The 27,960-nt window shown below is 38.8% G+C and overlaps 1 protein-coding gene across 1 annotated transcript in view; it reads right to left on the bottom strand.

Moving 5' to 3' along the window:
• The window catches only part of ABCC4 (ATP binding cassette subfamily C member 4 (PEL blood group)), a 224,653-nt gene that overhangs the window by 127,907 nt on the left and 68,786 nt on the right, over window positions 1–27,960 (bottom strand). Inside the window, exons 10-19 of the mRNA XM_065414371.1 lie at window positions 21,833–21,922; window positions 20,993–21,184; window positions 18,303–18,397; window positions 18,090–18,176; window positions 13,532–13,628; window positions 12,124–12,339; window positions 9,314–9,454; window positions 7,447–7,484; window positions 6,919–7,019; window positions 3,605–3,751 (exon numbers count right to left, since the gene is read on the bottom strand). Of these exons, the coding sequence (XP_065270443.1) occupies window positions 3,605–3,751; window positions 6,919–7,019; window positions 7,447–7,484; window positions 9,314–9,454; window positions 12,124–12,339; window positions 13,532–13,628; window positions 18,090–18,176; window positions 18,303–18,397; window positions 20,993–21,184; window positions 21,833–21,922 (1,204 nt within the window). The remainder of the gene's footprint in view (window positions 1–3,604; window positions 3,752–6,918; window positions 7,020–7,446; window positions 7,485–9,313; window positions 9,455–12,123; window positions 12,340–13,531; window positions 13,629–18,089; window positions 18,177–18,302; window positions 18,398–20,992; window positions 21,185–21,832; window positions 21,923–27,960) is intronic.

Raw genomic sequence — 27,960 nt, 5'->3', positions numbered from 1 at the left:
ACTTACAGTGAGAATAATTAAGGGAAAATATTATACGTGTATGTAATCAAGATAATACCACAGAACCATATTATTGCCCAATGTATAGATTGAAAAATTGAAAGTCCAATGCTGAAAGATTGCTTCTAAAAATAGACCAGATGAATCTTTGTTATTTTTCTAATAAACTGTTGTAATACTAGACCAGGATAAAATAGATCATGCTGCCCTCTTGTGCTAGACTTGCAAAAGAGAGCAAGCCTTTATTCATGCTGGAGAACAGATGAAGTGGAACATATGAAGCATTCACTATGAAGTGGAAAATGTCCATAGTTTACTGCTAAGAGCTAACCTGGAATGCATGTTCAGACTCCCATACTAGTATCTGTATGGAGGAGCAGAGGAAAGTTTGAAGAGCAAAGGATAACTTGTATATTCCTTTAAAAGAATGCAAGTAAGTTTTATTAACCAATATAGACAAGCAATACATAATCATAATAATGTTTGATTTATATGTGATATCCCAACAATGGGATATCACATATAAATCAAACATTATTATGATGACTCCATAATTAGGGGTCTGTTGAGATCCACAGCTAAAACTGAATTTCAGTGCCCTAATTTCCAATCACCACTTCTGCATGTAGAGTAAAATTTTCAGAAATGTTTAAGTCATTTAGGCACTTCCGTCCCATTTGCAATGAGACTTAGGCTCCTAATGCTATGTCTACACTGCAAGTAAAAACCAACCTGGATGCTGGGACCCTCCAGGCTCCAGCCTGAGCCCAAATGTCTACACCACAATTAAACATCCCCTTAGAACCACACGCCATGAACATGAGTCAGCTGGCATGGGCAAGCCGCGGACGTCTATTTGTAGTGTAGATATACCCTAAGTCACTTTGGAATATAGGATGTAGGTGCTTTTTAATAATGTTACCAATAAGTAACACACTTAAACAATCGATACTAATTGCATTTTTACATGTGTCATATTACATAATGGTAGACTCTGCCTACTTAAAAACCTCTCTTTTCATTATTAAAAATAATATTTTTAAAAAACACTACATATTTTTCTATTGTTTCTTTTATTTCCTAAAACATCATGACATCTAGGTTTCCAAAATTATTCCAGATTACCTCAATCATTCCTAATTTATACCAAGACACCTTTATACACTTCTGTAACTGTCAGAGCAGCATAAATGGGTTTTCATGTAAAGGAGAATCAGGCCCCATCTCTCAGTTGTAAGTTAATCAGTAAAATATTATTTTTAAAACGTTATTCCCATTAATCATCTTTACTGATTTGAGATACACCACTGGGAGCTGATGGACGTGTCATGATTCATCACCTATTTCCCTTTTCCAATGCCACTTGCCTAGCCCTGCTTATTAGCCCTAACAGGAACTATTAGGTGCTCAACACTTTTGCAAAATCAAACCATTTATTAGTTGTCTAATTGGATTTAGGAGCCTAATTTAGTCCACCATTTTTAAAATCTTGGCTCTTGTATTTAGTATTACGGCTTATATTTTCAGTGATCATATAAAGAATGATCCTACTGTACTACAGAGAAGTAAAGAGATTGCTAAGATTGCTGTGGGGACGTTAACAATGAATTCCTTAACTTCTGCGTTACTACAATCTCATCCTTACTGGTGCACATATCAGTGTAAATATAATATTACAAGAGCAACACAATACTTTCAAAATAAAGTTGTAGTTCTTTTATTTAATAACTAAATAATAAATAATAATAATAATAATAAGGCATTTCTTTTAATAAATGGAGACATCTTGGGCCCAGGCAAACTTTGCTCCAGTTCAAAAGCTACCTGCATAGGAATTGATAGCAAAATGGAATCCCTAAGGTGAAGATCTAAAATAAGATGCAAGGTTTTCCAGATGACTGAAAGCTGGTGCGCATATGGTGCTCAGCACTAAATTGCAGAACTGCTGACTGCTGCAACTTTGAATAAGAATAACCAGAGTTTCATATGCCTTCTTTATAAGAGAAAGAAGATGTGCAAAAATACCTATACAAGAATATCTTTATATGCTACCGCTAGCAAATGATGTAGGAGAAGCAATGGCGTACACAAAAATTATTCCTAAATCATAGAATAACTACTGATAATGGAAACATCCATGTAAAAGCCATAGAGAGATCTGGGTAATAACGGTGGATTTGTTCTGTGCATATCTGTTGTTAAAAAACAAATAATGATCTTTTACATCACACTTTTTATCTATAGGTTTCAAAGTACGTTATAAAGCAGACTGGTAAGTAATGCAGACTGTAGGCAGCTATTTAATTCTATCCCATAGATATGACCTAGAGATTGTTATAATAAATTATGTTCATTGAGCTTACTACAAGATGATTACATCTCCCCTCAGATGGGGTTACTGTACCTTGTTAAACACTTCAAAAGGGGGAAATGCTGCATATCTGGTGATATCCCCCTTGGTTGGTCCTGCCATTCCTCATGACCAGCTCCAACAGGCATCACACAAACAGATATATCCTGCTCCACTGAGCACCAGCTCTCCACTCACCAGCCCTTTAGCTGAGCATACAGCTTCTCTTTGAGCCCTCCAGCCTAGACTGCCACATACCCATAATGTTGGCGCACAGACATAACATGCATTTAGACATGCATAGAGGTATGTTCAAAAAATGGTACCATGGCTATCTACTGCACATCCACTGCTTTTTACTTCATATGAACATTTATACAAAGGAAAAATAATAATTCTCTCAATGAACAGCAACCTAGACTTGTTCTCACAATCCTGGAAGATGTTTTATAACAGAAAAACCTCTATAGGAACACATCACATCATCCTTCTATTTGTCAAAGACCAGTGATTCTCCTCTTGGTATTTTCTTTCCCCACTCCTCCTCACTCTGCTTCACTTTCGCTTCCTTTCACTTCTCCCCCTCCTCAAATCTTATAATCACATTACGAATTTATCAGGTGTACTTTGCATCCAAACACCTTTACCTTTTCCATTTAAGGATACTGACCCAGATTATATCTTTTAAATTGCATAGTTTTGTTTTCTATCCATTCTGGGTGTGTGAGTGAGTTGTTTTTACAGTCACTGTCCAAACTGTTGCTTCTACACATTTTTGCACTGATAAAGCATAGTTTAAATAGATTTTTAAAAATAATCTCTGTACACATTTTTGCCAGCCACAAATAACATTTAGGGTCAATTTTCCAATGAAAGACACTACAGATTCCCTCACAAAAATGCACATATACTTGTTACACCCAGAAAAACTTAAACTCATGTTCACAAATCAAGTAATTAGTAATGCAACTGGTAGATAAGTGTGCAATACCAACATAACAGTTTCTGTCTGCATATGCAAATGCAGGATTAGGTAGATATCCAGAATAAAATCAGTCAGTTACTAATATGCTTTAAAAAAATGTAACTCTAGCTTTCTAACTGATATGATGTAGTAGTAAATATGAAGATTTACTTTTTAAAAAGCAAACGTGTGTGAGTATCAGAAGACTTAATTTGGATTACCACACGTTTCATTTTTCTTATCATACTTAATGATGTATAGCATGTAATTTTTTTAAATGTTCATCTTACCTATAGGGTTTCTGTCAAAGAACAACACTGGAGCTTTCAAAAGCGATTGAAACATTTTGTTGTGCAAAGTTTGACCAGCATTCACAAGAACTGTGAATACCAGCAGACTTCTCACTATGCCAAACAGTACTGTAGTCACCGTCAAACCTAAAATTAAATAAATAAATACGGTCACAGTATATACACAGATCTATCTCTAATGATACAGTGCGAGAGCATTTGGTTAAAACTACATACATTTTGTTCAGAGCTCTGTTCAGACAGTTCACATGAAGCAAATCATAATCTTAAAGCTTAAGACTCAGGATGAATGCTCTCTCCAGTAAGAAGCATTATTATAAACTTGTTAATAGCTTAATTCATCCTAAAATTAACTGTCAATTTAAAGAGTTTATTTTTTATACCATTTACAAAGAGGCATGACTTTATACCACCACAGGAAATTTCATTAACTATCTGATAGTCTGTATAATATCCTTTGCACATCCATTCTGTCACGTAATTCTTTATACAGTATTACACATAATTGTGGCTTATGTTGGTCACTATTGAAAAGTCAACATTTTCCAACAGGTACTAACCACATAGCGACCAGTTATTTCCTATTCTAAGGATAGGGGAAATTGGCTATATTTCAGATCTCACTGTATGGCAACTGTGGGAAATGGTGAGTTTTCAAATGTCAACCACTTTATATAGTCTATCAATTGTACCATGCTATTTGCAGTAGCTTCTGCTGGCTTAGAGTTCTACATCAGTAACATATCCTTTACTTTTCTGAATCTCTGTTTTATACAAAGGTTCAGAAGGAAAAATACTGTAGCATTTATTTCCCCCCACATCACGCAGGATCTGAAACAAAACATACCCTTTTGCCAAATATTCAGAAATGGTAACAATAGGTACAGATCACATTAGACTATTAGATATATCCTTTTGCATTTGGTTTTTAAGATTTTTTGGGGTGGGGTTTAAACTTGATTTCTGTAAAATGAACATTGTACCAACCTATTGCTTTCAATTAAAAACAAAAAACAAACAATTCTATCCTTGAGATATCTTAAAATTTCAATATCAAATATATCTTTATTTTGTTAGCATACACAAATCTTGCCTTAAATCTGTATAATTACTTTATTATTTGTAAAATGATTTGATTGTACAATCATAAAATGCCAGATTCTACCACCCTTACTCATATTGTGTAGCCCCGTGGAACTGTGTAACGCCAACCCTGGTCGTCGCGCGGGATTGAACCTGGGACAGCTGGAGCTTAGTGCATGAGCCTCTACTCCAGAGGTGGGCAAACTACGGCCCGCGGGCCACATCTGGCCCGCGGGATGTTCCTGCCTGGCCCCTGAGCTCCTGGCCGGGGAGGCTTGCCCCCAGCCCCTCCCCCGCTGTTCCCTCTCCCCCGCAGCCTCAGCTCACTCCACCGCCGGCGCAATGCTCTGGGCGGCGGGGCTGTGAGCTCCTGGGGCAGTGCAGCTGCAGAGCCCGGCCTGACCTGATGCTCTGTGCTGCGTGGTGGTGTGGTTGGCTCCAGCCAGGCAGCGCGGCTGCCTGTCCTAGTGCTTTGGGCGGCGCAGCTGTAGCACCGCCAGCCACCGGTGCTCCAGGCAGCGCCGTAAGGGGGCAGGGAGCAGGGGGGGTTGGAGAGAGGGCAGAGGAGTTCGGGGTGGTGGTCAGGGGGTGGGGGTGTGGATAGGGGTCAGGGCGGTCAGAAGGCGGGGACTACAGGGGTTGAATGGGGGCAGGGGTCCCGGGGGGGGGCAGTCAGGAATAAGAGGAGGGGTTCGATGGGGCGGCGGGGGTCAGTCAGGGGCAGGAGTTCTCGGGGCGGTCAGGGGGTGGATGGGGCAGGGGTCCCGGGGGGGCTGTCAGGGAACAGGGCGGGTTAGATGGGACAGGCATCCAGGGGAGGCCGTCAGGGGGTGAGAAGCAGAGGGGGTCGGAAAGGGGGTGGGGGCTGGGGCACACCTGGCTGTTTGGGAAGACACAGCCTCCCATAACCAGCCCTCCATACAATTTCCGAAACCTGATGCAGCCCTCAGGCCAAAAAGTTTGGCCGCCCCTGCTCTATTGCATGAGCACGCACTAGAGGCTCATGCACTAAGCTCCAGAGGTCCCAGGTTTGATCCCACCCGCTGACGACCAGGGTCTGTCGGTGTTACAAGTGGGGGCTCGTCCAGGATTTCAACTGGGAAGTCTCTGAAGCTCAGGACGTGCTTCCTCAGCTAGGGGAAGTATGCAACTCACACACCACCTGGGTGTGGTGATGCTCTGTCCCATCTAGTGGCACCGAGACCACTTAGAGAGTAATTAATGAGTCTGCTCTATGCTCTGTGAGTAAGGGAGGTATCATCTGGCCCTTAAACTATAAGGTTATTAGGGCATGGATTTGCCTTCCCTGTGCCCTCTGTGAAAAGACTAGTATACATGGAGGAGCTATGAAAACAATCAATCTGTATCAGAACACATGCAGTGTGTGTTTGTTTCCCTGATGTCCCTCAGGACCACCACATAAATGAGTGCATGAAATTATTGTGGTTCATAAAAGTTTAAACAACTACATTAAACAAACTAAAAATAGTGATAACCAGTTAAGATTTGGAGGAAGCTTCTTATCATATATTTGACTTTTTTTCAGGATGGTATGTAAAAATCAAGTACTACTGGCCAGATTTTGAAAGGTATTTTAGATGCCTAAAGGTGCAGATAGGCATAAAACTCCCATTGATGGGAGTTAAGCACCAAAGCACTTTTGAAAATGCCACTAGGCTCCTATCTGCATCTTTAGGTATCTAAATATCTTTAAAAATCTGGTCCTGTGTACCTATCAAAGATGCTTTATTTTGCTACGGAACTTCAGAAGGAACATACCCATCCTGACTTTTAAAAAGCCATCACTGTAGATAAACAAAAACTGGAACAGAGAGCTGCAGAATGAGGATCAATTTCTAATCCCTCTTGCCCACACATATAATGACTGACGATTTAGCTGAAACAACCTATTAGTATAGACAATAGCCACAAGTTTACAGTGACTGCCTTTTTGAATACTCAATTCCTGGTTTACCTTCCAAAATCCAGTACAGAGCAAATTAAGAGTCTGCATTCAATCTATTGCTTCGACTAGAGTTTTTTCTTTTTTAATTATTCCAATTAATTTAGTCAGGAAACAAGGCTCAGTCTGCTAATCTGCTCAGACATTACTGAATCACTGTTAGAAAACCTATTTTTCCACACTGCTACTTAAGTGTTCCTTTCAAAACCCTCTATTATAATAGAGCAAATGATTAAAATATTTTTACCTGCATAAATTCCTAAATAGAAGCTGAGATCTAGATGTCTAGTCTCATTTATTCCGTTATCTCCATGTGATGTGACATTCAGCTTTTCTTGCTGGTTTGACCTACAGAAATGTATGCAAAAGATAAATAATAATCAACACAACAGGAAGATCACTTAAGCAAGGCATTATCTAATCATTCTGAAACTGGAAAAACATACCTGAAGTTTGCCATATCCCTGTACATTTATCATACTATTCACATGTACCTTCTACTACTTTAAAATTGAACTTCAGTCAACATCTCCAATTCTAAATATGATCTGGGTTCATGCTATCATGGATTATACATGGGTACAGACTATTATGAGTCATACTTTTACTGCAAGAACTTTATTTTCTCCCACAAATAAAGTAAGAGGGGATTAGAAGGAAGGTTGAACAATCTCTGAATTTTCTTGGAACAGGCTTACCCCCCCGTCCCCTATATATATATTACTGTTTTCTATTAATTATACTGCCCTTCTTTGCAAGAAGTCAAATAACCTACCAGTATGAAAGCCACCAATCCTGAAGCACATAAGCAACCTTGAATAAATAAAAGCAAACATTTGCATTAATTTACAAAAAGTATATAGTACTAGAGAACTAAATTTCCTCAGCCATTCTTCTATGTCCCCTGGTAAAATCTGTCATTAAAAAAATATGCTGCCCATCCCAAACCTGCCTCTCCCCTTGCCCCCCCCCCATACTATACTGAGCTGGTGCATATATATTTAGGGCCCAACCTCATTCTTCAGTTAGTTGTACACCTCACTGCATATTTAGTAAAATCAAATACTAGGCATCCATATGAAAGTGCATGAGCTGATTTTTCCAAGACCAGCAGTGATTTGAGATTTGAGTGATTAGGAGAGCTAGAACCCTCAGCCTCCAGAAGACAAAAAGTTACCTGGTTATGAGAACTGCATGATGGTGAAACAAGGGGAAAGCAAGACATTCAACAAAAAACAGCCATAACAACCCTCTCTAACAGATGTTAATTCATATAGCAAAGGGCTGGGTCTTTCTGTTCCTAAACTCCCTATTGTAGACATCCCAAACTGCTTCTTGCTTAGTACATATGCTCACAGGCATAAGAGCCAACTCCTGATGTTATCAGTTCAGAACTTTATTTTTATGTTAAAAGGAAGGAAAAACTTAAAAGAACTCCCCAACCAGAGATGACTATGATCTTACAAGCTCTGTAACAGAGCTTAATTTATCTCAAAATCTACCTCTATTCAATTCAATTAAAATACTGTAGGTCTACCCACAGAGATCAGATCATATTCACCATCTTCCCAAACATAGATGGTCTCAATTCAAGGACCCTGTGCAAATTCTCTTATTTCCTCAAACTTATCTTTGAAGCTAAGACCAATCATTTCCACAAAATTCCTTTGAACCTTCTCACCACAACACAGTAACAAGTCCACATCATACCATCCTCAAAATAACTTCACTGGTTCCCCATTCACTTCAGGATACAGTTCAAAATTGTTCTCCTTGGTAAAAAATCCTTCACAAACTTGCTCCAGCTTGCCTCACACATATAGTCTTCCTCTATTCCCTGTTCCCTATTCCTTCTACTTGGTAAACAACAACCTCTGACATCTTTCTATAATCTTCTGTCTGTTGGCAGGAGAGTCTTTTCCTCTGTAGCTCTTATGTCAGGAACAGCCTCTATCACTCTGTCTTATTAGCCATACAGCATATTTCAATTCTGAACTGAAAACACATTTTCTCCCATACCAATACCTCAAATGCAATCTATGGCTGCCATTATTTTTATTTAATTTAGTAATTACATTATGTATCTCTGAGAAGGGTAGTGGGATACAATTTGTATGAATAGCAATATAACATAAATTATACAACACAAAAGTACTTTAAATTGATCAGTAGGACTTTGAACTGAGGATTATTACCTTAATGTCCCACTGGAGTACAAATTTAAACTACAGAAACCACATTCAGATATTATCAGATTTGATCAGGTATACTGCCAAGTATTAAAATGTATCAGAGGGATAGCCGCGTTAGTCTAGATCTGTAAAAGCAGCGAAGAGTCCTGTGGCACTAACAGACGTATTGGAGCATGAGCTTTCGTGGGTGAATACCCACTTCGTCGGATGCATGCGACATGCATCCAATGAAGTGGGTATTCACCCATGAAAGCTCATGCTTCAATACGTCTGTTAGTCTATAAGGTGCCACAGGACTCTTTGCTGTATTAAAATGATTATACATAAGAGCATCATGTATCAAAAGCTTTTCACTTGAACATCAGAACAGCTGTTCAGTACACAATGTTAATGTAAACACAAAACATAAATCTATTCTTTATTATTTGTGGCATCCATCAGATATCTTACCTGTGCCAAAATATTTAGAAGTAAAAGTATAAAAATTACAAAGTAGTTTGCGCCAGCAGCAAAATATTTCCTGTAAATCTTGAAGTTTATTTTTCCCTCAGATCGGCTCTCTTCTGGCAGTGCAGTCACCAAAGGTTCAGTCTATAAAAAATAAAATGGATAAGAAAACTAATACTAAAATTCATATTAAAGTCACGGTTCCAGAAAAAGTTACTGATAGATCATAGTTATGAATCAGCAATATAGTAAATAAGGAGATAAAATTATACTTATTAAAATATTTTTTAAATGTTAGCATTGTGACACAAAAGCAACAGAAGATAGGAAATTCAATCTATCAGCGCAGTACTACTCTAAGAATTTGACTCTGAAAAACGGGATTCTGGGAGTTTCATCTTTGTCTCTCAGTGACTCCATGTTAAAAGTACTTATTTTACAAGTAACCAGATATATGTTCTAACTGCCAGTGCTGCAAACTAAACCTCAACTGAGAGCCAAACTGAGTTTTTTCTCTCTCGTGTAACAACATCAGTAATAAAGGTTCCAGAGACCAAGATCACAATGTGGAAAAGCATCCATATTCAGAAAGAGCGCTTAAGCATGTATTTAAATACTTCCCCTGAATAGGAACAGTTTAAAACATGTGTGTTTCTGAATCAAGGCCTTAAAAAACAAAAATAAAAAAACTATAGACAAAAGCTGCGCACCCTAGTCCCTTTAATGGATCAAACTCAACAGGAGCAACTCCCTTGAAACAGTTCAGATCTCGAGCCACAAAATTCCAGCCAATTTCTTGTAATAAATTCTCCGAAGAGTAAGTGCCCACAAGGGAGCTTGTAGTGGGGAAAACAGAAGGAGAGGATGACAAATGGAGAAAATTAGATTGAGGAACGGGGAAAAAGAAAAGTTAATTATAGAGCACACTGAAAGAGCAAAGAGAAGGAGGAAGAGAGAGACACAGACATGAAAAAAGCAGTAAATGAACAAAAAAGGAAGAAACGAGAAAATCTGCTGAGAGTATAAGCAATTTTTTGTAATTGTATTATCAATATACAGAAAGACTGGTGTTAACATAATACAGTGAAATAAACAATGTTTCATTTAGCTGTCCAGGGATATGATTGTGTAGGAACAGGGGGAATGACAGACCCCCCATTGTGGATGGGAGAGGAGCAGAGGAACTCAGTATACACACACCTAGGAGAGAAAATAATCTGTTTTGGGTTTGTATGTTACTTCTGGCACTTTGCATGGTTTGGGCTGTGATGCTGGTAACCAGGTGCCAACTCTTGCCAAAGCTTTAGGCCTCAGCTGAGCACTGACAAATTTATTGCTGGAAACCTGCCTGTTTCACCTGCGTGTTAGTATGGTTAAGATGGGTACTGAACTTATAACAATATGTTTAGTGTTTAGACTTTATGAAATGCTTGTAAGTGAGATTAATACATGCAGCAACTTACAATATCTTTATTAAATGCTATAAGGTAATATTTAAGTTTTTGCTTTGTAACTGTAAAAACTGTTTGCTCTGAAACTCTGAACCTGTCGGGGGGGATCATCTTCTCCTCATCAAGAAGGGCTATCATAACTAAATGAGCCACTGTGGGACATCACAATACAAAGACTTTTTTAATTGCCTTTCATAGCCATGAAGAGGCTACTTGCAAAAGGGCTCATCCCATCAGCTTTTGAATTCTGGGAGAAGGAAATAAAAATAGTCGACAAGAAAATTTTTCATCTCTCTTTTGCTTTTTGGACTTTTACAGAGCTACGAAAGAGAAGCAGATACCCCCAGGGTCAACCCTAAAAGACATTCATAGTTGATAGATTACTACAGTATTGTCACCTTTTGGAAACCTGCTTTTACATTGTAATAATTCTCTCATTTCTTTTTCCTAGTTAATAAATCCTTAGTTAGTTTACTATAGGATTGGCTACAAGCGTTATCTTTGGTGTGAGATCTAAGGTATAAATTGACCTGGGGTAAGTAACTGGTCTCTTGGGACTGGAAGCAACTTGTATATGTTGTGATCTTTGGTGTACTGCAACCAACTATCAGTAAGTCCAGCTAGCCTGGGTGGCCAGACAACTTGGAATGCCCAAGGGGATATCTGTGACTCCACGGTAAGTTGTTATAGTGAATTAGGAGTTCATATTTGTTACTGGGTTGGTGAAATCTAATTATAGAATTCACAACCAGTTTGGGGGTCTCTGCCCTGCTTCTTGACAGTCTGCACTGAGGTTGGCACTCAGATAGCATGACATGGGCACATTTGATGAAAACATTGAGCCCACTGGCTTTAGTACCAGCTGGTGGGGAGTGAGTTTAAACAAATATAACTAATCACTGACAAATTACAGTAAAATATCAAGTTTTGTTGGCCTAAAATTATTATTCTGAACAGTCTTAAAATATAGAAAACAAAATGCAGAGAAGAACCCTTGCCCCTCCTTTTTATTTATTTTTTATTTATTTTTATATGTATGTAATATTCTCTTTTTTAGAGAAGACTAAATAATGGTATTTATATGCACAGGGATGGAGAGCACATAGCCCTTATGTATACACATATTTACAGTCCATCTCTCTGGCTCAGGGGGTTAGAGCAATGGTCTGAGAATGCAAGGGTCACAGATTCAGTTCCATGTGTGCCAGGGAAGCTGTCTCGGATTCAGAATCTCCTCACTGGTGACTTGTCTTCCTGCTTCAGTGGTCATCTCTCCTCAATGTTAGCCTACCTTATCATAAGAATATCACAGTTTGAAAAAAATTAACAAGTAATATGTTAATTCATATTTTATGTACTCACAGGTGGCTGTTCTACTGCTCCATCTTTCTGTGACAGCACCAAGGAATCTTGTGACCAGACAGAGGACTGTGAAAAGGTACGGTTCCTTGCTGACTTCATAGTGGAGATTCCAGGAATTGGTGACTGTTCAACCTCTTCATTTTTTTTCAAAAGGGAAGCAAAATCGATTCCAGAACTCAGGAACTCTGAATAGGTCCCTTTCCCCACCATTTTACCCTACAGCAAAATATTTTTTAAAACGCTGTTCACATTGTGTGTGCATATTCTGTACAGGGTGAATTTAACAATCTGTTGCATACATCTTCATTACTGGAGCCCCATGGCTTTTGACACATGTACTGTCTGTAAATAAAAGCTCAAGAGATTTCTTAGAAACCCTCACCTCATAACACTGAAAGTCTAAATCCCTCCAATTATCCGTTCTTTTTCTGTAGCAAGGCATTACAGGCAAGTTCATTACCTCCCCAAACCAGCCCCTTCATGCCAGGTGAACGGGTCAGAGTGCTATAAAGGGACCCAGATCTGGACGGGGGAGGATTCCTTCATTGCAGGACCTGCAGAAGGTAGCCTTACAGCTTAGAGGTAGGCTTCCGTATCATAAACAGGTCTCTTAGCTTATGTGATATGCCAGGGGTTGTGGAGCCCCCCAGAATTGGGAGGTCTTAAAGTCACCTTAGCCCTCTACTCCCCATGCTCTTAGAGGAGCCACACAGAATTTCACCCCATGTGTTCCAGCCTAAAAAACCCCACCGCAATCCAATCTTTTGCACCTATGCCAGAGATTACTGTATCTTCAAGGTGATCTGACAAGGAAAAAGATGAGTGTTGTGGCCTTTTTTTTTTTTTGCAACTTTATGAAGTATAATGAAGGCCTAAAGGGTCCTGCTTCTCCCAATCTTAAAAAATAGGGGGACGATCCTGCATATATATTTTTTTTTAATCTTGAGTAAGCTCTGCTTTTGCTGGAAGACTAGTTGGTCTCAGATACATATGGCCTTTTCTCAACCTTTAATTAAAAGGGAACTGAGGTGCAGAGTCTAATAAATACAGTTTCTCCTGCTCTTCCCGCTGCCCCACCTATTTATTAAGGCACTAAAATAAATCTTAACAATGAACAAAGTTTTAAATACTCAATAAAAATCACTTCCCTACAAGCAGAATATACAATATGATAATATGCCAGTTCAAATTTTTCAGGCAAGGTATTCTAAGAAAACTCTTCTCAGCTTCTGGTGTTAATAACAGATACACTTAACAAATGTCTTTAGGAGACATAAAATACATTTATAAACGGTAATGATATTTTATAGAAAATCACTTTTCCTAACTCTTCACATTTTTACCTTCAGAATATGAATGAGTAGCAGCAACAGCTGAGTTTTAAAAGCTAGCCAGTGATATCAGTTACCTCTTTTAAAATCAAAATCTGGTTTACAGCATGGAGGTACTGCAACTGATGAGTCACTAAAATAGAGACCTTTTGGTGCAAGGCCTGATAAATACACCTGCAAACAGAAGGAAAGAAACTGACAGCACATTAATGTTCTAAAACATTTTTGTACATTACAGAAATATTTATAAAACCACATATATTAATTACTTTGTCTTCAAAGAAGAAAAATACCACCACAGGACAAGCAGACACCCAAAATAATGTATTTGTCAAAATTATGTTAACTTGGCATGTCTCTAATACACTGAACACCGCACTATGGGAATCTCTTATTTAAATACTGTATGCTTACAAAGTAGGTGAAATAAATCAAACTGTGAATGAAAATTTCTGATTTTAGAGAAAAGAGATTACTAAGGAAATCTTATAATTTTGCATTAAGCCTATTATTAATACATGTACATGTCTTAAAGTAAACAGGGCTATGAGCAGAACAGACCTATTTAATCAAAACGAAATTCACAGAAGTGAATGAAGTTAGGCATATTGTAGCGTAGACAATTATCCAAAAACAAGGGCAACATTCAACTTCTGTGAGCTAAATTTCCAAAAGTTTGTGGAGTATGTAATTAATGCCAACAGGAGGAGTAAACATTATTATTATTGGCCTGGACCATATTGACTCCAATATGTGTATAGCGGGGGATCCTTCAAGCATAGCTCACCCTCTTCCATCCCACCTTCACAGAAACGAGGCTCACCTGTCTCTGTGGTATCATCCCCCTCTCATGCCCCAGATGGAGGGGTGACCAGGCCATATTTCAGTGTGTGGCATTGCGACCTCACAAGGGCACACTGCTCACTAGCATTCTTAGATGTTGAAACAGAGAAATATTGCCCTGAAAATTTTGTGAATAGTAAGGTATGTGCTTTTAAAAGGTTTCCTAGCCTACGCACAGACAGCAGGATCAAACGGCTGATTTATTTAAAGTAGAATCGCCTTTATTGAAATCAATGTATTAATGGCCCCAGTTCCATCTAGATTACATTAGAAAGTCTCATTTTGTAAAGGGATGGAGGTGCTCCAAGTTACCAAAAAAAAAGAAAAAAAAAAGGGTAAGGGGGAGCATGATTCAAAAAAAAAAAAAAAAGGTTGAGAACCCTGGTCTAACCTGTTCTTAAAAACCTCCAACAACAGGAAGTCTAGTTAGATCCTTTGGAATCCTATTCCAGTGGTTAACTATCCTTACAGTTAGCAAGTTTTTCCTAATATCTAATCTCTCTCTCTCTTGTTGAAGATTTAGGGCTTGTCTACACAAACAATTAGATTGCAGCAAGATGGGATGTGAATCTACCATGCTCTAGCCTGCTGTGGTTTACCTGTCCACGTGCACCCTGCTGATGCACATTAACAGTTCGTCACAGTGCTTTGATCCAGCCCTCTTTGAAATGGGACTAACTCAAAGCGTATTATCAAACCGTTAATATGCATCAGAAGAACACACATGGACAGTTAGACTGTGGCAGGCTACTAAGGGGTAGATTCACACCCCACCTTCATGCAATCTCATTGTTCATGTAGACAAGCCCTAAACTGATTACTTTTTGTCCTATCTTTAGTGGACATGAAGAACAATTGATCACTGTCCTCTTTATAACAGCCCTTAGATTTTCTTCCCAGGGAACCTAACCTACCAGTTCTTTGCTAAAGTCTGCTTTTTTTAAATCCTTTGTTCTGCTGCTCTCACTCATTCCTTTCCTTAAAATCATATATCATTTCATGTTCACTTTAATCCAAATTGCTTTCCACCTTCAGATGCGCAATTAATTCCTCCACATTAGTCAGAAGCAAGTCTAAAACAATTTTCCTCCAAAATTACACTATTCTGAAGTGCAGATTTGGCAATAATCAAGTCTTGCACAATTGACATGTTTAAGGTCCAATATTTCACAAACTCGCCAAGCTAGGAACAGGAGCTTTGTCCCATTGGAAAAGAAGATTCTCAGATTTCCCTGGAAATGATACTTGCTTCTACCCCTGGAAGGACTCAGGATAATAATATCACTACAAATCTTAGACTCTAATTTTATAAATACACGATTTTAGTCATTTTGGAAGTTTTTTAAAGGGACACCAACTTCAAAGACGCAACATTTCGGTCTAAATTTTTTTTACCTGCTATTGTTCCAAGTAGCACGTAAGATTACTACTATAACTGAAAGATTAGAGTGGGAAAAAGTATCTCAATTTGTTTATTCTTTTCACTCTTTCCTCTCCATAGTATCAGTTAAGTTTAGTCAATTTCAAAAATGACTTATATAAATTGGTCAGAGTTATTACATTTATTAGATATAACTGTTCTCTCCCTCCAAGTCCTATACACTTGCACTCGTGATAAGTAAGGCTGTGCCAACATTGCCCTGCACTTTGGACTATAGAGTCTGAATAGCAGCATGCAACAAAGAGCTGCATTTGTAACTCTCCTATGTGGACACTGATGGCATGAATTAAAAGGTTCCTCATTCTCACTAATGTAATCCTGTTTGAAGACTATTTTTAGTTTTATTTTTTCACCTCTGCAAAAAAACAACAACCCTGAGATAGACAGATAGATATGTACACATTTTAAATTATGTTTTTTTCCCCTGAGTGTTCTCTTTTTGCCACCTTATGCACATGCTTAACTGTACTCCTGTCAGTCCTATTGATTTCAATGGAAATACGGTTGTGAAGTTAAGCACATGCACAAATGTTTGCAAGATCAGGGCCTTTGTTATTGATTTATATTTGATTGGTTCATTCACTCTTATTTTCTTCTCTTTTTCTTGTCAAGTTTTAAGGGTTTGGGGAGTAAGACCCTCAAAGTATTTCTGCAAATTTCAGTGAACTTTATTTAAACTTAGGTTTTCAGAAACTAAGTAACAAAGTCTTTTACAAATGCAGATCAAAATTCTCTACAACTTACTAAAGAACAAGATATGTGGTATACCGTGAGGAGATGCTGAATGCACATAAACTTCTATGATGCCATTTCTCCTTGCACACTTATTTTGCTACATATATTCCCATTTCATGAGATGCTTCAGCATGCACTGTACTAGTGGTGTAGTTGAACTACAAGGAAGAGAACTAGCATAATCTGACCACCAAGCTCTCCACAAATCACAACTTTAGAGAATATTGTAGAGTTGTACTTGGGTTTGGGTTGGCCAGATACATGCTATTTTTTTATTTAGCATTAATATATTGAAATCTGTACTGGTAAAATCAAAAGGAAGAGCAGGTTAGAGTGGGTGAAATAACATGTTCATTTAAAGTTCTCATTAAAAAGTCCTCCACTTCTCTCATCCCATCCATTGCTCTTTGCTCTGCTGTTCACACAGTTGCTATCAGGACTCAAAAGTGCTGTCTTTGAAACATTCCACAGCCCGATATTCTACAAATACAAAAGATCATGCTCAAAGTTCAGTTCTATCTAGCATGGTTGGGAACCAGCAGACTTTAAAGCATATACCAAAATTTGTTACTCATTTCAGCTAGCTGTTGAACACCAATAAAATTTAGACCTTTCCCAATTCTACAGCTGTTAGGGAGGTATCAGAAGAAAACTTCTGCTTTCAAAGAGGTATCCCTGAAGACCATGGATGGAAAAAAATGGTTACTAACCTTTTTGTAACTGTAGTTCTTCGAGATGTGTTGCACATGTCCATTCCAACATAGCTGTGTGCGCGCCCCAAATACAGTCACCAGAAATGATTCCCTCAGTGTACCCATTGGGTCGGCTCTGGTGCAGCGCACTCTTAGCACCAGTATAAAGGGCCTGGACAACCCTGCGCCCCCTCGGTTCCTTCTTTCCAGCCATCTCTGGTGTAGAGAGGTAGGAGAGCGGGTCTTGGAATGGACATGTGCAACACATCTTGAAGAACAACAGTTACAGAAAGGTTAGTAAACATTTTTTTTTTCTTTGAGTGATTCCACATGTCCATTCCACTGTTGGTGACTCCCAAGCAGTTGTATAGGAGGTGGGATCAGAGTTCATGGACATGGTGACTGTAAAACAGCTTGACCGAAACTGGCATAATCCTAGCCTGTTGTGTAATGGCATAATGAGTAGAAAACGTATGCACAGACGACCAAGAAGCCATTCTGTAAATGTCCTGAATAGGCACCTGAGCCAGGAATGCTGATGATGAAGATGCTTGCACTCTTGTGGAGCGGGCAGTCAGGATAACTGGTGGCGGAACACCCACCTGATCATAACACGTGAGAATGCATGATGTGATCCATGACGAAAGTCTCTGAGCAGAGACAGGGAGACCTTTCACCCTTTCAGCGATCACTATGAAGAGTTGGATGGATCTACAGAATGGTATGGTACCGACACAGGGGGGAAGAGCGAGTACCTCCCTTCCTGTTGAGGTAGAACACGGCTGCAGTGTTGCCTATAAGCACCTTCCCGAAATATGAGGCAAGACTTAAAATTGTCTCTAAAAACAATATTTTTCTAAATTTCTCCATTTGGAATCAGTAAATCTAAATTAAAATTCAAAGAAAAACAAAATGGTAACATACTTTTCAAACAAGTGTCTGCTAACTTCTGCATCTACTGCACTCAGTGGATCATCCAAGAGGTAGATGTCTGCATCTTGATACACTGCTCTACAACATTTAAAGAAATGTTAGTCAAGTCAGTGCCAAATACATTCTTATAGTTAACTTGCTTCTATTAGTCACTAGTGTCTATGATAGTTACCAACAGATATTACGAGAAAAAACAATTTTTACCTGGCAAGATTTACACGGGCTTTCTGACCGCCACTCAATGTAGCTCCACGATCTCCTATCACAGTTAGGTCACCATCTTCTAACAAATCCATGTCCTGTGAATATAGAGAACATATAGTGGTAAAAATTCTTTATAAAAGGAATATCTCCTACATCTGAATCAAAATTACTTTCCCGAAGTATTTAGTAGTTATTTAATTATTTTACCAAGATACTGAAGCTATTTTCTTTCATCAGTGTATTAAAAAAGAGGGTATCAGATATACAAGATAAGATATTTGAATAATATAACATGACTGACCTCCAAGCAAGAAGCAGAAGCAGTGGAAGTGGGACAGAAAATAAACTGGGCCATAAGTTGCCTAGTTCTATTGCTGGAGGGTGTATGGTTACTTTCAATGCCATATATATAGCTTGCAGAGGATCTATGGCCCCATACACCTACTTGCTGGGCTCAGACTACCCATTAAGTACACTAATCAGTATAAAATTTAATAAGCAATTAGTCTATATGATAGACTACTGATATTAATATTTTGAAATAAAAAAATTTTGAACCACAAAATCATTAAAACTGAAAGGTATCTACTACTCATATGAAGTAATTACTTTCCATCAACACTTTCCCTAAGAATTACACTAGTTTAATTATTCTGATGACATATACTAAGAGTATAGTACACCATATAGCAGAGGTGGGCAAACTACGGCCCACGGGCCACATCCGGCTCGCGGGACCCTTCTGCCCGGCCCCTGGGCTCCTGGCCCGGGAGGCCAGCCAGTCCTCGACCCCAACCCTGCTGTTTCCCCTCCCCCGCAGCCTCAGCTCACTGCGCCACAGGCGCAATGCTCTGGGTGGTGGGGCTGTGAGCTCTTGCCGAGCAGCACAGCTGCAGAGCTCAGGCCTGACCCAGTGCTCTGTTCAGCGCGGTGGCGTGGCTGGCTCCAGCTGGGCGGCGCGTCAACCTGACCCGGTGCTCTGGGCGAAGCAGCTATAGCACCACCAGCCACCGGTGCTCCAGGCAGCGCGGTAAGGGGGCAGGGAGCAGGGGGGGTTGGATAGAGGGCAGAGGAGTTTGGGGTGGCGGTCAGGGGGTGGCGGTGTGGATAGGGGTCAGGGCGGTCAGAGAGCAGAAAACAGGGGGGTTGAATGGGGGCAGGGGTCCTGGGGGGGCAGTCAGGAATGAGAGGAGGGGTTGGATGGGGCGGCGGGGGGCAGTCAGGAGCAGGGGTTCTGGGGGCAGTCAGGAAGAAGGGGTGGTTGGATGGGGCAGGGGTCCGGGGGGGCAGTCAGTAATGAGAGGAGCGGTTGAATGGGGTGGCAGGGGGTAGTCAGGGGCGGGGGTTCCAGGGGCTTTCAGGGGACAGGGAACAGGGAGGGTTGGATGGGGCAGGAGTCCCGGGGGGGGCCCATCAGGGGGCGAGAAGCAGGAGGGGTCGGATAGGGGCCTGGGCCGGACCACACCTGGCTGTTTGGGGAGAGAGAGTCTCTGCTAACCGGCCCTCCATACAATTCTGGAAACCCGATGCGGCCCTCAGGCCAAAAAGTTTGCCCACCCCTGCCATATAGCATTGCTTTATAATTTTATAGATATATTCTACTTCATTTCCTTCCTGAATAAAGCAGAGGTCTTATGCTGGTTCATGTAACATGTTCAATAAGTTCACCACATTTTAATGCTCCATAAGTCTGAGGAAAAACTCTAAAAAAGCAGATCTGCCAAAAGAAGAAAAGTCAGTTTTAAGCTTCAGGCACTTCAAAATGTTAATTTTTCAGAAATATGGTTTGTGCTCTGTATAAACTCACAAAACTTGAATTTTAGACAACAGTGAACTATAACAGCAGGAGAGATTAAGGAAGTTCTATCTACAGTGTGTAAAAACAACCTTGCAAAAAAGATTTTCCATCACAGTAACAGTCTACTTTTCACCTGTATTACTGCTGATAGGAATATCATAACATGCTGCAGGATATGCAGCATAATAATACCCTTCAGCTTCCAAGCAAAATGTCTATTTCTTGACAAATAGGCTAAACCCTCTTCTGTATCACACATCACAAATTCTTTCTATACATACATACATACACAGACGGACAGAGACACACACACACACACACCCCTTTCAAAAACATTTTTCCACAAGGCTACAAGGGCTCAGCAGGTTCTCCAGTCTATAGTGTTAAGGAGCTATGACTATCACTTTGCAATATGCACATTGTACATCTTAAAGGGAGTATAGCATTATGTAACGGTTATTTGCAAAACAAAAGTGGCAAGTGGCATCAGTTATGAATGTTTGTGTTTCTACCTTGTTAACTCATTTAAGCAGTTAGCTCCTCTAAGCAATTGTATCTACTATAAAAACATGGCTAAAACTCATTATGAAACAAAATATTTGGAACTACTGTAGCTTTTTCCTGTCAAATTTGTCCTAGCTTCTCAGAAAATCAATCTCCTTCTAGTGAATTTATTATGAATTACAAGAATTTGCTCTTATACCTAGATCTCACAAAACTACTATGTACGGTGTTAAATTATAGGATTCATCTATATCACAAGTAAATTGGTAACTAATTCTATAGATTACACACCACTACAGATACTAGCTATCATAGCAATAACATTAAAGTGAAAAACAGAGTTGGCTGCTGCTAAAACAGAATCAACATTCAAAAGAAAATCACTTACTTTTTTAAGAGCACAAACTTTTAGAACTTTTTCATACTTTTCTTTCTCATATTCTCTACCAAATAGTATATTACTTCTCACGGTGCCAGGAAATACCCATGGCTGTTGAGAAACATAGGCTATTCTTCCTCTAACATCCATCAAACCTTTATCTTTAGGCAGTTCGCCGAGGACAGCACTTAAGAGAGATGACTGCAAGAGAGTTTATTGTTTGGTTGGTAGTTTAAAAAAAAAGTTGTTAAACTCAGTTTTTGAACACTATAAAGAAAATGCAGAAAAGAAATGACAGATGCCCCCACTACAGATTCAGAAACTAATTTTCCATTTTAATGTGTAAAAAAAAACTTTGGATAAAATTTTCTAACACACCTAAGTGACTTCAGAACTTCAGTCCCATTGAGAGTCAATGAGACGTAAGCTCCAAAGTCACCTAATTCTCAATGGGACTGAAATTTGAAGTCACCTAGGTACTTTTGAAAATGTCATCTTTTAACTTAGTTGGTTATATCATTTTTACTTAGTTAGTTATATCATTTTTAAAATACATTGCCATTGTTATTGTATTAAAAGCTTCATTTTGTAAATTGTAAATAATGGGACAAAACGTAAAAGAATTCTAAAACCAACACACTATGAAGCATGGGGGGGGGGGGGTCTTAATTTTGAACCTCGAACCATATTCTTCACAGTAAGTGGCATTTCCCTAACTGCTCTGTATTCCAGCATGCACATCTAAATGTATTCTACAACACAACATAAGAAATTCATAAAACTTGAATGCATATGTCCAATAGAACTGTAGGAAAACAATGCAAAACAGAGCAACACATGATGACTTACTTTCCCAGCTCCTACAGGGCCAATCACAGCCAATAATTCACCTGGTCTGACAGTAAAAGAAAGTTGCTGAAGGGTTGGGATTTCCAAACTCTATGAATTTATGAAGGGAAAAACAAGTTAATTTTTCTCAATACTGAAAAATATATCAAAAATGTCTTTTAAAAAGTGGAATAGTGTACATAAATTAGCAGATAAATCTACACACTTAATAAACATGAAACTGTTAAAATAGATATTTATTTATTTCTAGTTCAGTTTATTTCTTCAGTTGATACAGAGCATTTGTCCACATGCTTTGCATCTCTCCTTCCAACCTTTAATTGTAACATTTCAATTTCTAGCAAAATGGAGATTCATTTCTTTTCTAAATTGTAAACTCCTTATGGCCATGATCCATCATTTTAACGATAATAATTAATCCCCACAAGGTGGCAGCAACAGGACATTTTTATAGGTTGATTTCTCAATCTGGTATAAACAGTCTAGGATCTCTGCTGGTGTTTACTTCAACAGAGCGATGCCAGTTTACACCAGCTGGGGACCTGGAACATATATGTTTATTTATTTAAGAAGTGATTCAGTAGAAATACATTATAACAGCTATAATGACCCATTTGTCAGTGTTTACCGGTTAGGTAGTGACCATATAAAACTCTAAGAGCACACGGCCACCCACCCCCCCACCCCCCCACACACAATATTCTTGGTATAATTTAGGCCTAAACCTTTAAAACATCTCTGATGGCAGGAGACATTCCGTGTCTCACAGAAAAGTTTTAACTTGGGTAAAAGCTAAAATATTTCCATCACTGTATACATATATGGAAAGTGGCATGAGAGCCTATGGTACTGGTGAAATTCCAGAGAAATCTGCATACTTTTAAATTACCTACATATTATATTTAGGGTTTATATGCAATCATTTCCTATATATAATATATTGTGACAGACCCAGACCAGTTGGATGCAGGAGTCTGGTAGAAGGCAAATATACTGGCCACTGGATGAATAATTTTCTGTTCCATGAGTGACCAGAGCAGGGGTTGCTCTAGAGCAATCAGAAACCTGCTAGAACCAATTAAGACAGGCAAACTAATTAAGACACCTGGCCCCAATTAAGAACTTACTAGAATCAATTATGGCAGGCATGCTAATCAGGACACCTGGTTTAAAGAGGACCTCCCATCAGTTAATAGGGGGCACGCAAGGAGTGAGAAGGTGTGCTGCTGGAGGACTGACTACAAGCATTATCAGGCTTCAGGAGGAAGGTCCTGCGGTGAAAATAAAGAAGGTGCTGGGGGGAGGCCATGGAGAAGTAGCCCAGGAAGTTTCAGCTGTCACACAGCTGATACAGGAAACACTGTAGACAGCTGCTATCCACAGGGCCCTGGGCTGGAACCCGGTATAGAGGGCGGGCCCGGGTTCCCCCCAACCCCCTGATCCCTATCTGACACAGGAGTTGACCTGGGACACTCCAGATGGGAAGGTCTAATTTGGAAAGGGATCTGGCCTGTTCCTGACCCACTAGGTGGGACAACAGAGACTGTGGAGATTGTTCTCCATTTCCCCCATGCTGGCCAGTGATGAGGTTAGCTGAGTGAACGGAAGGTTTGAGCCTCTAGCAAAAGCCGCTAAACTGCCGTGAACCTCTGAGGTGAGCAAATCTGTCAGAAAGCGCAAGACCCACCAAGGCAGAGGAGGAACTTTGTCACAATAATAAAGGGAAAAAGCTTGGATATGAGTATCTCCTGGGCAAGATAATTCTGAATTGAATTGACAATCTAAGTAATTAAATACCTTATTTAAATTTCTCAATTCTAACTTTAGAGTTGTTCGGTTGAACTGCCATAGACAGTTTCATAATTTAATTGGTATATAAATTTAATGGGCACACTAATAAGGATCCATAGCTCCATGCTGGTACCAAAGTAACCTGCTCCAAATAATACAGAACTAGGATAAAGTATGCATTTGGAACAAGAGTGTTATAAAACCTTGAATTAATTGGTTTTGCTTATCTTTGGATAAATTATAACATTCCATGTTGAGTTGTTCTTTTAAAAGATTGTAAATACTACAAACAAACCATCTTTATTTTGCTTTCTCTGATTTCTTATTTGCTTTATGTCGACTAACAAAATTTATAAAGCCACAATAATTCCCCAGCTGTACTTCAGCTAAGAAACAAAGATCCAAAGAACCATGAGAAACTCAGTAAGGTAACTGGTTAAGTAAAATTATTTAACCAACATGTTTTAAATTCATCAATACATAGATTCCAAGTCCAGAAGGGACCATTGTGATAATCTAATCTTACCTCCTGTATAACACAGGCCATACAATTTCCCCAAATTAATTCCTAGAATATATCTTTTAGAAAAACATCCCATCTTGTTTTTAAAACTCTCAGTGATGGAGAATCCAGCACGACCCTGGGTAAATTGGTTCCACTGGTTAGTTACCCACACTGCCAAACATTTACCTTATTTCAAGCCTGAATTTGTCTACCTTAAACTTCCAGTGATCAGATTGTTTTATACCTTTCTCTGCTAGATCAAAGAGCCCATTATCAAATATCTGTTCCTCATGTAAACAGATGCAAACTGCTCAATCACTATAAAACAGGTTTTCTAATCCCTTCATCATTCTCGTGGCTCTGAACCTTCTCCAATTTATCATATCTTTCTTGAATTGTGGACACCAGAACTGAACACCGTATTCCAGAAGCAGTCACACCAGCGCCAAATACAGAGGTAAAATAAACACTCCACTCCAAAGCCAGTTTCCCTTGTTTATGATCCAAGCATTGCATTAGCTCTTTTGGCCACAGCATGGCACTGGAAGCTCATGTTCAGCTGACAGTCTCCTATGACTTCCAAATCTTCTGCAGAGTCACTCCTACCAGGATAGAATCCCCCAGGTTATAAGTATGGCCTATATTCTTTGTTCCTAGATGTATACCTTTACATTTAGCCATACTAAAACACACATTGTTTGCTTGACCACAGCTTACCAAGAGATCCAGACCTCTCTGTATCAGTGACCTGTCCTCTTGATTATTTACCAGTAACTCCCCCAATTTTTGTGTCATCTGCAAACTTTATCAGTGATTTTATGTTTTCTTCCAGATCATTAATAAAAATATTAAATAGCATAGGCCAAGAACTGATCCCTGTGGGATGCCACCTGAAACACACCCATTCAATGATGAGTCCCTTTTTACAAATATATTTTGAGACCTGTCAGATAGCCAGCCTATTAATCCATTTAATGTGTGCCATGTTAATTCTATACTGTTCTAGGCTTTTTAATCAAAATGTCATGGGGTACCAAGTCAAATGCCTTTCAGCAGCCAAAGCATATTACATTAATACTACTACCTTTATCAAACTTTATATACTGATGAAATTACAAGTGTTTTATAACTTATCTTTCTCCATGATCTTTTCAGCAAAACTCCCCTAATAAACTATTTTGTAACATTACTAAAAATTTAAGACAACTTTGTTCCAGATGAGTACTCTCACCTCCTTATTCTAATTAAAAATTAAAATAAAAACTGTAACTTGAGATTAATTTTAGCCAGCATATTAAGACTAATTCCAGTCATCATATTGGTTGGGCTTGAATGCTGTGCAACTCGCCTGAAAATGTGACAAAATTGTTTTACAAGAATATTTTGTAATCTTTTCCTGTGAATTATCAATGGTGGCACAAGTGTTGGTGAAAAAACCATCATCTGGGGAATACATTCCCCTTTCTATTAGAATATGGCTACCACACAAAAAAAACTCACATGCATTATGAATCTCACATCAGGTAATAAACAGTATAATTTGTGTACTTAATACCCTAACTGTGATACAGGGCATGAGCAGGAGGCAGAGGAAATGGGCGCCATTTGGATAGTACACACTTAAGATCACGGTCCTGGTTGTTCAGAATAGTACCAGCTTGTAAAACACGGATCAAGCTTGACAAATAATATAAGCCCTCTTTGATGCTTGGCAGAGCCAAACTGTATTTTAACTTCTAAAAAATGCCAGGACACAAAATAAATAAATAAATAACAGGGCTAAATCCCCCCTATTACTAATCCCCACCACCAGGAGGGTACAGTGCTTAAGAATGTGTAACAATTGATATTTTGATCTTCCCTAGATTTCACACACACATGCACACAATACTTACAATATTTGTAACATGTTACTAGTGTCATTAAATAATCAACATGATTTCAACAGATGGTATGTTGAAATACTCTACTTACTGAAAAAATTATTTAAAAATAAAATCTTTCCTTGTCTGTACATTGTCCAAAACTGGTGATTCATCATTGTACAATATGGGAAAAGTTACAGCAAAAAATGCAGAAGTTAATTTTAGTTCTAATAAAAAAGGAAGTTCAAGCCAGACATTCTTTTTAATAAACACTGTTTATTAGAAAAAATGTAAAATCATTATTATTAATAGTTGAAAGGCTATAAAGATAGCCAATCACACACACAAAAAGAGCTAAATGTGTATACATTCATGGAAGAGTCTTGCTCAGCAGTCATCAGACCAGGGTGAAAGAGCCCACAACTATGTAAAACCCTGGAGGTCCCTTTTTTTTTTCTCCCACAGAAATCATGTGACAAATCAGAAGTCAGTGACAAAACTTACAGACTTACATACAACTCACAGTAAACTAAATAGAGAAGGGGTTGTCTTAATATATAATTTGGCCCTAGTGTGTGACACAGATAGCACTGACCAGAACAATGCAGAGTTCAGGCAAATGTTAATATATAAGATTCGCCCCATAGAGTTCTGGCAGTGCACCTCAGTCTTGACCCCCCGTCAGAATCCTGGACCTCTCTCAAGACAAACTAGGAAAAGACATAAGGGAATAGTATTTTGTTACACTGCATCCAATCCAAAGCCCACAGAATTAAGTGGCAGGCTCTGTATGTGAGGGGGTGGTAATTCTTTTGATGTCAGCGGGCTTTGGATCAGGCCCATTATAAGAAATGTGAAGACTTTTCATCAAAAAACAACAAAGAAAAGCTGAAAATGTCTGTGAGAGCACAGAAGGAGATGTCAGAGACAGCATCATGCTACATTGTAATCTGTCATCAAATCACAAATGGCCAGTATAGACAAAAAGATATAAAACAAAATGCTAAATCACACTGTGAAGCCATGTTCAAGCAAAACAGATTTCTGACACAGATTTGAAAGTTCCATCTATTTCTTTAAAGCCCATTAGTAACAAAAGCTTGTATACGTGCTCACATCAAAAATATTGTTAAACTGATTTTACTGAATAAAGACATCAACTAGGGACTAACGTTGACCTGCACAACTGAAATACTTTGTTTTTATATATGGTAATTTAACTTCTTTGGGGGGGGGGACGGCGGGAGTGAAGTCAGACTGGGAAAGGCATGTGGCATGTCTTAGGGATAATATTAAATTTATATACAATATAATTTTTAGAACTTCAAGATTCCTTATAACTACAGATAGAAGTCACTGTGCACTGCCGGATGCAATCCGTAAGAAAAACTATGAAAGTTTCAAAATGCACAATAGATTGTTGTTTGACACAGCATTACTAGTTTTAAAGTGAAAAAGGTACCTTAGCATCTTGTTTTTAAAAACCCAAATAGTCCATGTAATAGATTTATCACCTATGTAATACCTTTTTTAAACACTACTTTTGAGTTTATGAAGCTTTTTAGTCCTTTTTACATAAAAAGTAATCTATAAACGAAAACTAGGGCTGCCATTTTAATTAAAAGAACATAATGCTTCAAGTTCGCCATGGTGAGCTCCTGCTCTCAACCCCAATATGCATGGCAGTGCATCATGCTGTTTCTAGACCAATGACTGATCTGCAGTCAGTTGTTCTGAATCAGATGAAAGACTAAAACCTGATAATGTACAATAAAAAGGTGACCAGAAAGGAGCATTATACTCCATTTTACGTTTTGTGTCCTTGACTCGCAACAAATCAGCAGAGTTAGGGTTCAGAGTATCACAGTGACAGCAGAATGCTATTCAGCCAAGCTGAGAGAAATTGTCACATAGAACAGTAGCTTCTTATGTAACTGGTTTTAACATTTAGAGAGAGCTGTATTTTA

The sequence above is a fragment of the Emys orbicularis genome, chromosome 1 (genome assembly GCF_028017835.1).
Source record: "Emys orbicularis isolate rEmyOrb1 chromosome 1, rEmyOrb1.hap1, whole genome shotgun sequence".
NCBI lineage: Eukaryota > Metazoa > Chordata > Testudines > Emydidae > Emys > Emys orbicularis.
Note: the sequence above shows the minus strand (reverse complement) of the source record. Positions and strands in the feature narration are given on the sequence as shown.